General features: G+C 34.0%; 1 protein-coding gene across 3 annotated transcripts in view; it reads right to left on the bottom strand.

Annotated features, from left to right (window-relative positions):
* Positions 1-15,103, bottom strand: part of LOC145683697 (uncharacterized) — a 134,625-nt gene that overhangs the window by 79,678 nt on the left and 39,844 nt on the right. For all 3 annotated transcript variants that reach the window (XM_081755067.1, XM_081755069.1, XM_081755068.1), the window contains 2 exons: positions 5,891-6,055; positions 4,410-4,493 (listed from right to left, as the gene is read on the bottom strand). In XM_081755067.1, the coding sequence (XP_081611193.1) occupies positions 4,410-4,493; positions 5,891-6,055 (249 nt within the window). The remainder of the gene's footprint in view (positions 1-4,409; positions 4,494-5,890; positions 6,056-15,103) is intronic.

Raw genomic sequence — 15,103 nt, 5'->3', positions numbered from 1 at the left:
ATTTAGCTTGCCAGTTAAGGCCTTTTCTTATTGAATGCCTCTTTAGTTATGGTAATTCTTGACCTGATCTCTTTGGTGCAGTAAGCGTCTCTCGTCGTCTGGTGCAGTAAGCGTAGTGTTTCAGGTCAACTATTTTGTCAATCATCTCCTGTAGTCCTCCTTCTGTTCTAGCTAAAATAACCGTATCATCTGCGTACGTGATCTTGTTAATAATCTTCCCTTTAATCTTGAAGTCTACAATTCAAATTAATGCTTTCTTCATTAAACATTCACTGTAAATGATGAATAATTGAGGTAACATACTACATTTTTGTCTGACTCGTATTCCAATCTTCACACTATTGATTTCTCCTTTATTCAATGCAACTTGACTCGTTATCCTGTGTACAGGTTGTGAATGAGTCGTCGCTCTCTCGAGTTGACCTCAATTTCTTTAAGTATTTGCAGACGTTTCGTCCAGTTGACCCTGTCTAAAGCATTTTGCTAGTCTATGAAGCACAAACACAACTATTCCTTTAAGTCAAGAACTCGTTCTGAAATAATTTTCATCAACTCAATTGCATCTCTGGTACCGTTTCCTTTCTGCAATCCAAATTGATCTTCCTCTAGCATTTCTTTTATCTTACTTTACAGCCACCTGTTCAGTATGCAATTATCTTTCAAGTGTTGGAAATAAGGCTAATACTTCTGTGATCGCTGCACTTCTTTGCTTCCATTTTCTTGGACAATCCAATCATTGTAACATCAAGAAAATTCTTTGGTCATTCTCCACTCAGACAGATCTTGTTAATATGTGAAGTCAGTACTTTTATTGCATTGTTTCCTAATCCCTTGAGCAAATCTGCTGGTATGTCGTCATCTCCTTCTTCCTTCGCATGTCCTTAATGGCTTGTACTACTTCACTTTTCAATACATTGGGTCCTTTTTCTTCATCATCTACCTCTTCCTCTGCTTCCATCGCAATATCTTTGGGGAGGTTCTTTTGGTCATACAGATTTTTTTTATTCCTTCCAAACTCTAAGAATTCTTTGATGGTCATTGACTACGTGACTTTGTTGATCTTTGATTCCGAACCCTGATTTGTTTACTCTTTCTAAATTTCAGGAACATAACTTTTGAAGAAATACAAATAGTACGATACCTATATTCTGAATGATATGTAAAAGAGTGAAAATTTCAACTTTGGCAACAGAAGAACTTGTTTTTAACGAACCATAGCGATTTCTGCTTCAAATGTGAAACGTACAAAAGAAAGTAAAAAAAAAAAAAAAATGTGTTTCTCATATATTTCCCATGATGTTTCTCTGTTCTTAGAGTAACAGAAAAAAATAACTCTCGATATAAAACTATTACCATCAAAATTTTTAGGTAATTTAAAGGTAAAGTAATTATTTTTGACGAATATTTGAAACAATAGTTTCTTACTTTCTTACATATATTTCGAATCTGAATAAACATTCACTAATTTTCATTCCTAAACTCTTCTTTGGTCTAAATAGTCACTCTCTGTTGCAATAGTTGAAACTTTCATCATTTAGTAATTCGTTCGATTAGATGTATTAACACAAATTAATATTTCTCAACTTAGAAGGGTATCGTACGCATTAAGCTCATTTTTCAGTTACATACTAGGTATAGCTTTACGGACAAACGAGAGATTTTAGAACAAAAGAACTTCAGTAGGACTTTGGTTAGATTCAATTTAGCTAATTCAGAGACAAAAAGTTTGACTTTCCGTTAAAAGATTGACTTCTACTCGAGATAATGCATTGCTGACTACTTCTATCGGTTTAATGAAATTCAAAATATCTCCATTAAATCTTGAATATATGATTTCATATTTCATATTGGTTTTGTTTCTCTAAACTCTGTACGCAATATAAGCTACCTTAAAGACCTAAAACGAAATATCGGCATCACCCTTTACACAATTTTAAGGGTCCTAAATAATAAAGAATTCTTAATACAATTGTGACGGCTGTAACCACAGTGATCTTTTTTATGAACTAATTATGAGGATATTCACTTTATTTTGTGCAATGAACTTAAAGAAGTGCATTTCATTTCATTTCTGTTTTCTTTTCTTTTTTTTTTACAATACAATGTGACTTTTGTTCATGTTTAATCTTTACCCGTAGGAAAGGAGCTGATACGGTGTTCTCACAGACTCTTCGAATACGTCATGATAAAGCTCCAGCCAATGAGAGTATATGTGCAGACAAAATGAATAAAAATTAGTATGTTATGAGGGGTTTGAGACTTCATTTTACGTCTGGGTTCTAGACCCATGGGCGGGGCTTCGTGAGAAAAGTGGGAAGAGTGATAGACTATTCTGGAAGATGGTAACATGAGAATTAGACCTGCGTGATATAACATCTAATTTTAATTTGGTAGTGATATTCTTTTCTTAACTTTTGTGTACCTGCTAGAACAAAGTATGTATGTAAGTGCGAAAACTTGTCAAATATACTCAGGTTGAATCGTGGATGCATTGGATTCATTGATTCCTTCGTCGTCTCTTGCGTGTGTAGTCCGCCTAGTATATGTTCCTTTATACTAGACTTTCTATAATAGAATGAATTGCTGAAGTATATCGTTTTCAATATATACTATAATATAGTGGTTTACTAGCATATATTACCCGCTTCGCTAGGTTAAAATGAAAATTTAAATGCATAACTCCGTATCTCATGTGTTTAGTACCCGTGAAATATGCTGTTTTCGTTTTTAATGGCATCGATTTAAACAGCATCGGAAAGACCATTGATCATCTCGGCGACCCCGAAAACCATGGATTCGACACTAATATTGGTCATTTTCGATCATTTATATATATACCTCTATATCTATATCTATCTCCCCCTCCCCCAACTTGCGGGGTTAAATTTGAATTTAAACGGAATCGAAAGTATCACTGTTCATATATATATATATATATATATATATATATATATATATCTTCCCTCCCCCAAGTGGCGGGACTGATTTTGGATTTAAACTGAATCGGAAATGTCACTGTTCATCTGAATGATCCCGAAAACTATGGATTAGACACTAATATTTGTCATTTTCGATCATTATTATATATAGCTCCCCTCCTCCTCCTCCATGCTGCGGCACACGGCATCACAATTGTCACTCTTAATCTCAGCTACTCCTAAAACTATAGATCATTTTTAAAGGTTTTTCCCGCTCCCCTACGTTGTACCTTCCCCCTCCCCAACTATCAGGGCTGAACTTGGATTGAAACAGCATCAGAAGTGTCACTTTTTCTCTCATGAACCCGAAAACTATGGATTTAACACTAATATCGGTCATTTTTGATCATTTTTAAATTTTTCTCATCCTCCCGTTCGTTGCATTGTCAAAGTGAATCCCTGTCCTTAAACTCATGTATGTTGAAAATTTGATTGAGATCGATCGGATGGTTCAAGAGTGATGAAGTCATAAGGGCAGTCATTTTTTTTAACATATATCTCCCCCCTCTCCCTCCCCCACATTGTCTCGTCAATTGAAACAATATAAAACACCCAAGGCCCGACCCTCATATATGTTGAAAATTTGGTCGAGATTGGTTGGGTGGTTCAAAAGTTATTAGGTTTTATTAGTGTTAATTTATGTGAAATTACGAATATGTTTCCAGGTCCAAACCTCATGTATCTTGAAAATTTGATTGAAATCGGTCGGATAGTTCAAGAGTTGTTAAGTTACAAAAATAGTCACTTTCAGTCTTATATAAATTGATTTTTATATATTTTCCCCTCCTTCTCCTTCCCTACGTTGCTCCGTCAAGTTTATACCATAAAAATTATTCCAAGCCTGAAGCTCAAGTACAATGAAAATTTGATCAAGATCAGTCGAATGGTTCGGGAGTTATTAAATTTTATTTATTTTTTATTCCCCTTCCCCCTCCCCGCCACTCAGTTCTACCATCTAAGTCAATAGCCTAAAACCAACCCAGCCTCGATCCTCATCCATGTTACAAATTTGAAAGAGATCGGTCGGGCCGTTCAGGAGATTTAGAGTTACAAACATAGTGATTTTCAATTTTATATATATATTGTGGTTGTTTGTGGTGACGTTGGAAAAAACTTTGTTTTGTTTGAATCGCATCACAAATTGCAGGAACACACCATTTATGTATAGATGGCTTTGTGTGCATTCAGGTTGATATTAGCGAAACTGTCAATGCATGGGTGCTGAACGTATTCTAAGTTCGATTCCCGATCTTAGTTATCACGTTAGTTTCTGTTGCCATTTTTAGCAATCATTATAATCGGTAACATCATTAATTTCAAAATATAAAATAAATACAAGTATTTGAATAGGAAATAGCATATCAATAGAAGCTTACTAAGAATAATCTAAACTTACTCCATTGTTGCATTTATTTTAAAACAATTACTTACGTCCAGCATCCGTCACTTCTATTGGTCCTACACCAAATGCCATAACATCTACAGGGGATGTCATCAAATCTATCACATCACCAGCTGAAACAATCATCAAGAATTTTAACTCTATGAAATCTGAAGAAGTTGGATTTACTTTCTTTCGTTCGTACAGAAATAAAGTTATTGTATCTAAAAATCAAAGATTCTTTTAAATGTTTCATAACATTGTACATACTGTGTAAATTTATAATTGCATCTGGACAACTTGACATCGGAAAACAATTTTGAAGTATTCTAAATGTTAGTAAATTTATAACAAATCTGTTACGATCATTGTAATTATTCCTAAGAAATCTAGATATTTTAATTATTAATTGATACTACAATATTCAATGATGATCATCATTCATTCTCTATTCAACTAAATTAATAAAATAATAATTTTGTTCAAGGTCGTTCTATCCAAACTTTTTTTCTAAAAGTAACAGAACTTTAAGTAATTAATGTAGGTTAAACACAAGCTCAGAGAGTTGGAAGAGGAAAAAATAAGGAAAACGAAAAGAAACATGTGAAATAAATCAATTCATTAATTCACTATGTTATTGTTAAATCATGAATAAATTAGATTTTTTTTTATCTCAGTACCTGCACTTAGATGATGACATATTGACAATCGAAAACGTTTTGGCCATCATATATTTGAAACTTAAGTATATATTTCTTTATTTATTTATTCAACAAATTTTGAGGTACAGCATAATTTTACCACTTTACACAAGGAAATGTTAACAAGCAGGAGAAAACAAAGAAAAAAGAGAAAAGATAAAAATAAATGAAAACAACAATAACAACAACTACAATGTCAACAAAGAGTCTAACACCGGATAACTCGAAAAACAAATGTGAACATCAGTTGTTAGATGATTATTAGTTCGGTATTCTGTGAAAAAGAGATCTCCGTATAACTGCCAACCTAAGTCAGGCAAAATGATATAGGTAGATACTCCGGATTTTGCGGGAAGGAATACGTAAGGATAATTCTTAAAGTAGGGTTTTCGATCTTAAATTCCCATTAACTATTTTATGAAGAAGTTACAGGTCAGAGTTATTTCTACATACTTCCGGAGTCTGGAAATTAAGATGTCGCAAGAGTTCCTCCTTGGCTAATATTCGAAGTGAGGGAACACAAAAGGGCCTATTGCAATATGGAAATTAAGAATAGAATCAAGTCTGGAGAGATGTGTAGATGCAGCCATGGTCCATATGAGAAAGCAATATTCGATATTGGGCGCTATTAAAATTTTATAGAATGTTGTTAATGATGCTACAGCGCATAGGTCAGTGAATCGGTAAAGAAACCCCACCATACGCACTGATTCCTTAACTACTGAGGAAATGTGGTCAGAGAACGTGAGCTTCGAATCAAAGATGACACCAAGTTTAAGATATAAGACAAATATAAGATTTATATACTCATTCATCAAACAGATATTTACCGTGATTGTTGGGATCAGGGACTTCAGTCATCAGTCTCATCACTAATCCTTGGTCTCCGTACAAATATTGCTGCATTGGAATAATTCGTTGTCCATCAAAGTTGATTGCAGGGAGACCAAATGTTACTAGGTGTTGCTTTGCAGTTTTATTCGACAACCTGAAATCTAGGTACAATCGAAAGTAAAAGAAATGTTTGAGATAAAAATAAAAGATTTAAAAGTGACTTACTTCATGCTTATGACCACAATTCAATATTTTTCAGAAAAGATAGGGGTTAAAAGTAAATAGCAGTATTGGAGACAAACCACAATACATTATAGGTAATGTACAGTCATGTCCAAAATGATTGTCGCATATCTATAAATATTCTGTTGTAGGAATATAATTTGATAACGATTTCGCCTGGTATTTCTTATACTGTTAGTATGTGTATAATCGGCAAAGACATGTATGTGGTAAATTTAATGTCAAAAGAGCAGTAAATAAGAACAATATAACAACAAAACCTTTCGTGTCCATTTAGCAACATTTTGTTTTACTTATTCTAATTTTCGTATTTATAATTATTTTATTATGAAATTTACCACAAACATACATTTCCCGGTTATACGTATATTAACAGTAGCAGAAATACCCAGCAAAATCACTCTCAAATTATATTTCCACAACAAGATAGTTATAAATATGCGACAATCAATTTGGATATGAGTGTACATGTTAACCTATATTTCCTATCTAATGTAGGCTAGCAAAGCATATGACACTAATACTCAATTTTGCAGAAATATGTTTTAAAATACTTTATTTGGTTGTTTACATGCATAGATATCTGAAATGTCTGATGACGGACCAGCAATACTCAGCAAACATAATTTCGATCAGAAAAAGCGAAAATTCTATTACTCACCCCCCCCCCCTCCCAAAAAAAAATCATGGCTTTTTTGGGGTGAGTAATAGCCTTTCCGCTTTTTCTCATTGAATATAATCACCGCTCGCAATATTGTGATGTAATTTCGGTCAATTTTTACTACAGCACTTCTCAAGTCTAGATGCCGTGATAAAAACCGTTTCACATGATCATCACTTATGCACTGAAATTTTGAAGAAAGAAATCCAGATATGATTGTAGAAAGTGTAATTGAAGTGGCATGTTACATCCCATGAGGGAGCCTCGGTCGCTAAGTGGTAAAAGGTTCACATCTGGTGCGTGGGTTCCTGGTTCGATTCCCGCTCAAACCAGATGATCTTTGTGGTAGACAAACACCGTATGCGTGGGTTTTCTCAGGGCTCTTCCGTTTCCTCCCACTTCCTTCATTCCACCGTTTCATTCATTTCTCATCACCGTCTTTAGACTAGCCGACATAAACGTGGTATATAAAATTTAAGATTTCATTTTGCATCTTATGAGCTGAAAAATTAGCATCATATTACTTAAAATGGTTTCGTTATTTTCAGATTTTACATACCGAAGAAAACTTGACCATATCCATTTAAAATTCAGTCAATTATCTTTCTCGGGGTGTATAGTTTCAAATGCCCTGTATGACTATTTTATGTGTAGCGCAACGAATACTTCTTTAACTTTTGCCTCATTTAAATTTGAGAACTTCTAGTCGTAGTACGTAAAGATTATACTTTGTATGTTTAGTAGAACTACTTTAACGAAAATTGTCAAATTAATCTGCAATCAAAGTGATGGTGATTAAAAAATAAAAAATAAAAAAAGACATCTTGAGTGTTCTTCACAACTGGTTTAAGAGGCATGTTTTTGGTGTCAAGAATGAAATAATGTATTTTCTTCGAGGGCAATCGGTTTGCTTTGTCATGGCAAACACAAATAGAAAAACAATGTTCTGTATACAGTTATTGCTTTTCTGTGAAAATACTAATAATTTACAGATTTCTCCGCGCGTACCATTTGTACTCGATGTTGTCCAATATCGCACTCGTGACTTCACACGTTTTCTCTGTCTGAGTAACATATCCTCCAGGAACATATTATTGATCATAGTCAACATGAAAAAGCACTGCCTTCATATTTAGTTTCGAGTTATCACTGAACAGGCGCCAGCCAGAGGAATTATGAGCACGTTCCAAAGGCTGATCTAAGCCATATAGAGCTTCGCAAAAACCATGCCTCCATTTTTTTTACAAAATAACCCGCAAAATAATTGCCATTTTCTAAGTAATATTATTTTAACATCTGTACATAAGAGATTATAACCTTGAAATCTGGAACCGAAGAATTCCACTTTTGTTTTAGAAATATTTAAGTCCTGTACAATACCGTTAAACTCTTCTTGTTTGATAAAATGTGGTACAATCGACTGGAATGTAGATGGCTGAAAATCTAGTTTTCGTGATGCTTGAGACATCTGAGATATTTTCTTCCGAATGAACGGTCTGGTCTTCTAAACCTATAAGTGTGCAGTCGCCCCTTGTCAGTCTGAAAGCTCAGATAACGTGCTAATTAATTTTGTAATTGGTGATTCAGAACTGACAAGTTGCCCCCAGGATTTTGCAAACATTGAATTTGGCAGAGCATAAAGTACAGGATCTGACCTGGGTTGCATACAAATAAAATCGAGCATATACAAAAGAAACAGATTGTGATGTCAAAGAGGTTGAAGAGGATGAGAAGGGAATAATTTTTAGGATTGGTTAATCTACTCGCACTTACTTGCAAATCTCGGTGTTTCTTCATCGACGATTCTTCCAGTGGATTGATGTCCATCCATCCTTCTCTCTGGTCTACTGGGCATCCAAGTAGTCGTGAGTTAAGGGCCAGCGAAACCTGGGCAGGAAAACTACCGTTGCGAAAATAGTAAATTCAATCAAAATCGAAATTCCTCTTTAACAAACTATCCATTGTAATCGACAGCTATGACGTTAGCTAAGACAATGTGCTCTCTATGCTAGAGCAAGGTAAACTTCTAGTAAACTCGAAATTGTAGCTCGTGTTCCCACACGTTGATTCATCTCGAATTCAATTCGGACTACCCCTTCCAAAAGTCTCTCAGTGGTTTCTGTTCGATGTCCCTTCCGGGTTAATATCCTGGGTCGTTGACTAGTTCTTCAGTCTCGATGAAAAGTGCGTGCTCATAGATTAACCAAAGGTGGGGTGATGATAGGAATGCTGACAGTAAAACAATCTGTCGTTTTTATTGATTAAGAAATTACATGTGTCCAAATACACATATCTTCACATAAGAAGTGGAAGATCTTCACTGCGCGAAGCTGGTCCAACATTTTACTTAAATTAGGATACTAAATCATCTGATGTTTCAATTGAGAGTAAAGAGGCCTTCACATCAGACTAGTAGATATAACAATCTGTTACATGGTCTATTTCTTCGCACAAAATCATAGGAAAAACGAATTTCATAGCACTAGTTTCCTTGTAGCCACATTCTCAAATTCCTGGAATATCTAATGCAGCATGTGTGTGGTGCCAAGGACTTATCTTCAGGGCTGGCCGTAGGCAATTTAGCACCCCGTGTAATGGCATCATTGTCAACCCCCCCCCCTTCCTCCAAAAAGAACAAATCTTTAAAAATACTATTTTAAGTATGCTACTCCATCATGAACAACGAACGGGAGGTGAAGCGCACTAAAGTGCACTCTGAAAGGCCTAATCACTACAAATACAATCTCGTCGTGTCTCTTTTCCTTTAAATAATAATCTATTATGTTAATGAAAGATAAAGTAAGCACATCTGCAGACGAAAGATGATACATTTTTAATTCAATATCGAGCTTCAATCCAAATATATATGTTTGGAATTCCAGTGCAACTAGCTCTTTTATCTTTATTTCTAGATTTTCCTTGTTAAAAAGTTAAAAAAAGAACTTGTTTCCGCCTTCAATGATAAAGAACTTATTTCTGACAAAGACAAGACTAATTTTCATATCAAAACTGTGATAACTAACTAAATGGAACAAGCGTTCACTACTGTCCGAGAATTGAGTTCTTGTATTTGACAACAATCAAGCAATTTAAGCTGGGATTTATTTTGACTATTTGCTTTAACAGTGCCCATCTGACCTTAAACTAATGCGAAATAAACATAATTTATAAATGTAGTATTCAAATAAAACATCGGCTTAGTAAATTTAACTACCATCAACATGAAATCTGTTTCCAACAAGAAATATTTATTTTAAATAATATACTTATGACAGATTTTGCCGCCCCGTGCTAATGTACGTGTTGAACATATGGTAGAGACGGCCCTGTTTACTTTGGTTACCAACCCTTCAGCCAAATACAGTTAAGAAACTTTTTCAACTAAACAGTAAGATTGCATTATTTTATTCTTAAATGAGAGTACACCATATACATAATGAAGTAAATCATCTTTATTTCTGCACATACAGAACATTGTATTTCATTTCACATTAGATAAATGTTTCTTTAGCACTTAAAATCTACTGTGTTAGGCAGTACATGTTTGCAAACAGACTAATCACTATATATTAATTGGGCTACCACTTACAATGAAGGTAAACCAAGAGGGCAATTTGAGAAGTTAGTGTTCTTTATTTAAGCAGAAAATAATCTTATGCAAGAAGTCAATTAAAATCTAACTATAATTTTAAACATTTTATGATACATTAAATATTATTTGTGTTATTAGTTTATCGGCCTATCCTACATATGGGATTACGCTTCGCCGCTACTTAAAACATTTCTTTACATTCCTTGATGGAATCTGTCTTTACACAAAATTCCGCAACATTAATTAGCTGTTCTAATGCAAACTGCTTCATTTCTGTCATAAATATCCCTTGTTATCAGAAGCACTGATCAACATATAACACATTCCAACACTCAACAATACTAGCTTCTCACAACTGACTAACGAAAACACTGCTGCACACTCAACTTTCCAATAAAATGAAGTGTAGCTAACTTCCGAGACAGTGTTGCCACCTCATAAGCAATTTTAACTAGCGATGATTAAGCGATACGTGAGACATACCGGTGTTATGTGGGGCACCCTGTAGAATGATTTAATACTTTCATAATCTCACGCCAAATTTATTTCAACTTCTAGGACGTTATCAAAGTAATGAAATGTACAAATTTATTCTAATAAAATTTCTTAAGAAAAAATGAATAGTATGTAGTTTTCCTGTTTAAAAGTAAGCAAAGACTTAACACTACAGAAAATGTAGTTTGCGTAAAAATTTACTAACGAGCATGTACTCTGCTACTTTCAAAAAACTGTCTGTTATCCGTTTCGACTTTCTGAATGACGATGAACAAAATCACATGTAATTAAAGGACACTGATTTGCTCTGGAGTTTATAGCACATACGTATATCAACTAAATAGTAAGAGTGCATTTTTTTATTCTTAAGTGAAAGTACACCATATACATAATGAAGTAAATCATCTTCATATCTGCACGTACAGAACATTTTATTTTATTCTACATTAGATAAATGTTTCTTTAGCACCTAAAACCTACTCTTTTTGGCAGTACAAGTTTGCGAACAGACTAATCACTATATATTAATTGGGCTAACACTTACAATGAAGGTAAGCCAAGAGGGCAATTTGAGAAGATAGTGTTTCCTATTTAAGCAGAAATAAGTCTTATGCAGGGAGCGAATAATTCTGGGTTATAAGGGGGAAATCACCCTCTATATACAACGCCTGTCTCCAGGGCCGGACTGCCTACTAGTTGGGCCCAGCGGCTGACATATTGTGTTGGCCCGACCTTCCCAAACATCATTACACCAACTGCCCACAGTTTCCCCACAATAAAAGGACACTATTATCTTTGATAAAGCATGCGATTCTTTAGTAGCCACACCGTGCATTAAGCGTGTTAGATTTTACTATTGCTTTGCTTGCACCGACATGACTGAAGGTGGAATGTTCCGCTCTCACTTTATTGGGGGCGTGAGTCGAAACAAAATTTTAATGAAACGCTGAAAGAGCTTGATGTATGCAGATTGCCGCCGTGACTGTTCACAAGAATATTAGTTGATGCACACGTTTTCCACATTTTTTTCTCTTCCTCATGGTCTCCTCTCTTTATTAAAATTTTCATTTGGCCCCTGTTTTGATTTGGTCCCTATCTAGGCAGTAATCGCCGTCTAGCCACCTGGGCCAGTGAGGGCCTGTCTATCACTCTTTGAAGAAGAAAAAATGTCTAACGGGACGGTCATATAAGTGTACTTTGCGAGCTGAGTAATAATTCTTTCCTTAAGTACATTGTATCCTAATCTGTAAAACCATCATACTTAACATTCTGACTTTATGTAAATTTCAAATTTATCAATTTTTTTAAATAATGGTATGTGCTGCATAAACAGAAATTACATATTTGTTTTCTCATGTAAACATGACATATTTTATGTTGTATAATGTATTCAGCTCTCAAAACCTTCAACATTAAATTTACTTAAATTTTGTAACATAATTAATGTATTCATTCTAAAATGTTCTGAATCATAAAAAGACAATGTGTATAGTACTAAAGTAAAATGATGAAGCAAATAACACAGTAATAACAAAACATATCTACAGGGCAAGAGTACTAATAATATTTTTTTTAAAAATACAAAAATAATTATCTCAAATTGAGAGACAATGAGGAAATTTGTAATGACGACAGGGAATGAGAAACAATGAGACGATTCGGATACATGCGTAAGCACAATATCATTTTAAATGCTAAGTTATTTTGAGAGATAGGATGCTTCTTTTCTTCTTATTATTAATATTATTACGAATATTACTGTAATATTAATCTGGCTCAGTGGTACAGCGTTCTCCTCTGGTATATGGGGTCCTTGGCTCAAACTTAGCTCGCGCCAAGTTAGCTTTGTGGTGGACAAACACTGTGTGCGTGCCTTTTCTCGGAGTTCTCCCATTTCCTCCCAGTTTCTTCATTCCTCCATTGTATTCATTTCTCATCATTACCGTTTGCTTTAGAATAGCCGGCGTAAGCATGGAAAGTAAAATTTAAAGATTTCATTTCGTAATATTAATCAATAATATTATTTTATTTCGTTGATAAACAGAAAACAAAAAAGAAAATATACTAATATCAACATTGTGATTGTTTGCTATGAATTAATTATGTTTGCTGATGTTGTATTGTGCAGGTAGAAAGATGGTACTAGACTTTAAAACTGTTTTTTTTTTTTCTGTAAAATTTCAAAATATCTAGAAATTCGTGTTATGCTACATTAATATTGTCAACAGAAATGTTTGACCTGTTTGTTAATTCTTTTGTAACGAAGCCAAAATAGTCAGTTAAATTTTTACATAGCACTTACATTAGCATATATATAAGAGGACCTTCTATAGTTTTAAAATATATGTGTTGCTCGACTTAGTACTACAATCTTCGATTTCTTTACTGTCACTTTGATAAAGAAAGATCATATTACACTCCAATATTAAATTTTCCAGTGAAATTTATTGTTGGAATTGGGATTCGAAATCCATATCAAAAGCCCATTATCGCTTCCTGTTACTGTTTTCGGTAAATGGAATCAATATTACAACCAAAGCGGTAATAGATTCCTACAATTTTAAGTTGCAATAAATCTGAAATTAAACCTATTTTGCAGATACTGAATTCATTGAAAAACAAACAAAAAACTGCTTCACACCAACTATTACTGTTTTTCACAAAAGTGATCAGTGTTGCGATCGAAAAACATGAAATTTTACCACTTTCGGTTTGAGTAGAAAGAAAAAGGTCAAGAAGAAAGACATTTTTGGAACGCTCAATCCGTATCAAAAATATTTTTTACTATATCTTTCTGTTGTTGCTCTATTGAAATTACACTTCCAATTTTATTAGGGTGGTGTAGATGAAGATGGTATCTTTTGTTAACACGCTGAATCGATTAAAAAAACACTTGTTGCTATCTACTATCATTCTTGACCTTGGTGGTTAACATTTAAATCGAAAATAATTATTTTTCACTAGAGCATTAACCGAGGAATCTATTTTTGACACGCTAAATCGATTAAAAATAAATCACTTGTCGTTATCTATTATCGATTTGCTCCTACACCTGTCAACAGATGCACTAACATACCCATTCTATAAGAGTTACTATACTCATTTATAGCAAATGGAGCTTCAAAGTCTAAAAGAGGTACTAGAGCTAGCGGTTAGTGTACGCGCCTTTGGCGTGGGGGACCCGGGTTCGATTCCCGGTGCGAGCTCATATGGTTCAGATTCGACGTTAATCAGTAGGTCCACGTCTCATATAGTCTCGCTGCTGAAAGGGACGTTAAACTCAAAATCACATCACATCACATCTAAAAGAGGTACTCTACAAACTCTTCCGCTATATAATTCATCAGATAGGAATGGGGTGTACGAGATGAGAAAATACAGAAATTTAAATGTAATTTTGGTCATTGCTTTAGCTATTCTGCTTTAAGGTAGCACGAATGATAGGAAATTTTAAAGTGATATCTCCATTTTCAGGGAGTTAATGAAATGCAACGGAGGGAAAAAGTAAACAATTCGAAATATGCTTTTATAAATTGCTCTGCGCTAGGGAAGAGACGAGAGACATTATTTAAAGAGTAAGTCATTGTGAAGAGTGTGAAGGAAATATTTAAAACCGAGAAGTATACAGATGTTGTTCTTTCTGGAAACAATATTTTTTTTTCTTTCTCTCTCTCCCAATATTCTCGTTCTACTATCTAGAAAGCATTCTATTTTAATATATTTGCAAATGTCGTCAACAGTTTTTTCTGTACTTTAATTTATAAAGAAACAAAAGAGATAGACAAGTAAACAGATTGCTTTTTGTTGTTATCAAGAAATGCATTATCTCTATACTCCATGACAGAAAAGTTATTCTAAAAATAAAAATTATATAACAAAATAAAAAGAAGAAGGAAATAGGAAAATAAGAAAACCAATAGAAATTACTTAGACATGTAAGTTTGGTTAAAAAGAAAATCATAATATATGGCGTGGAATTCTCATTTTGTCAGGTAAGAGAGTTCAAAATAACGGTTCAGATGTCAAATGCTAAGTATTTCTGTTACCGTGAGTAATTTTATTAGATACTAACATTTCTATTCCTGATTGAGCCAAGCTTATAATCCGTTGTACTTTGATTTAATATTTTGGTCAGAATCGTAATTGCCTTGGTTAAGGTTTTGTATATGTGACAAACACTTATTTAAAAATCCTAATGCACACATACTTTCTCTTCTG

This window comes from Thermobia domestica, chromosome 4 (assembly GCF_964235325.1).
Source record: "Thermobia domestica chromosome 4, izTheDome1.hap1.1, whole genome shotgun sequence".
In the NCBI taxonomy this organism is placed as follows: domain Eukaryota; kingdom Metazoa; phylum Arthropoda; class Insecta; order Zygentoma; family Lepismatidae; genus Thermobia; species Thermobia domestica.
The sequence above is the reverse complement of the archived record's forward strand: the minus strand, read 5'-3'. Positions and strand labels throughout refer to the sequence as shown.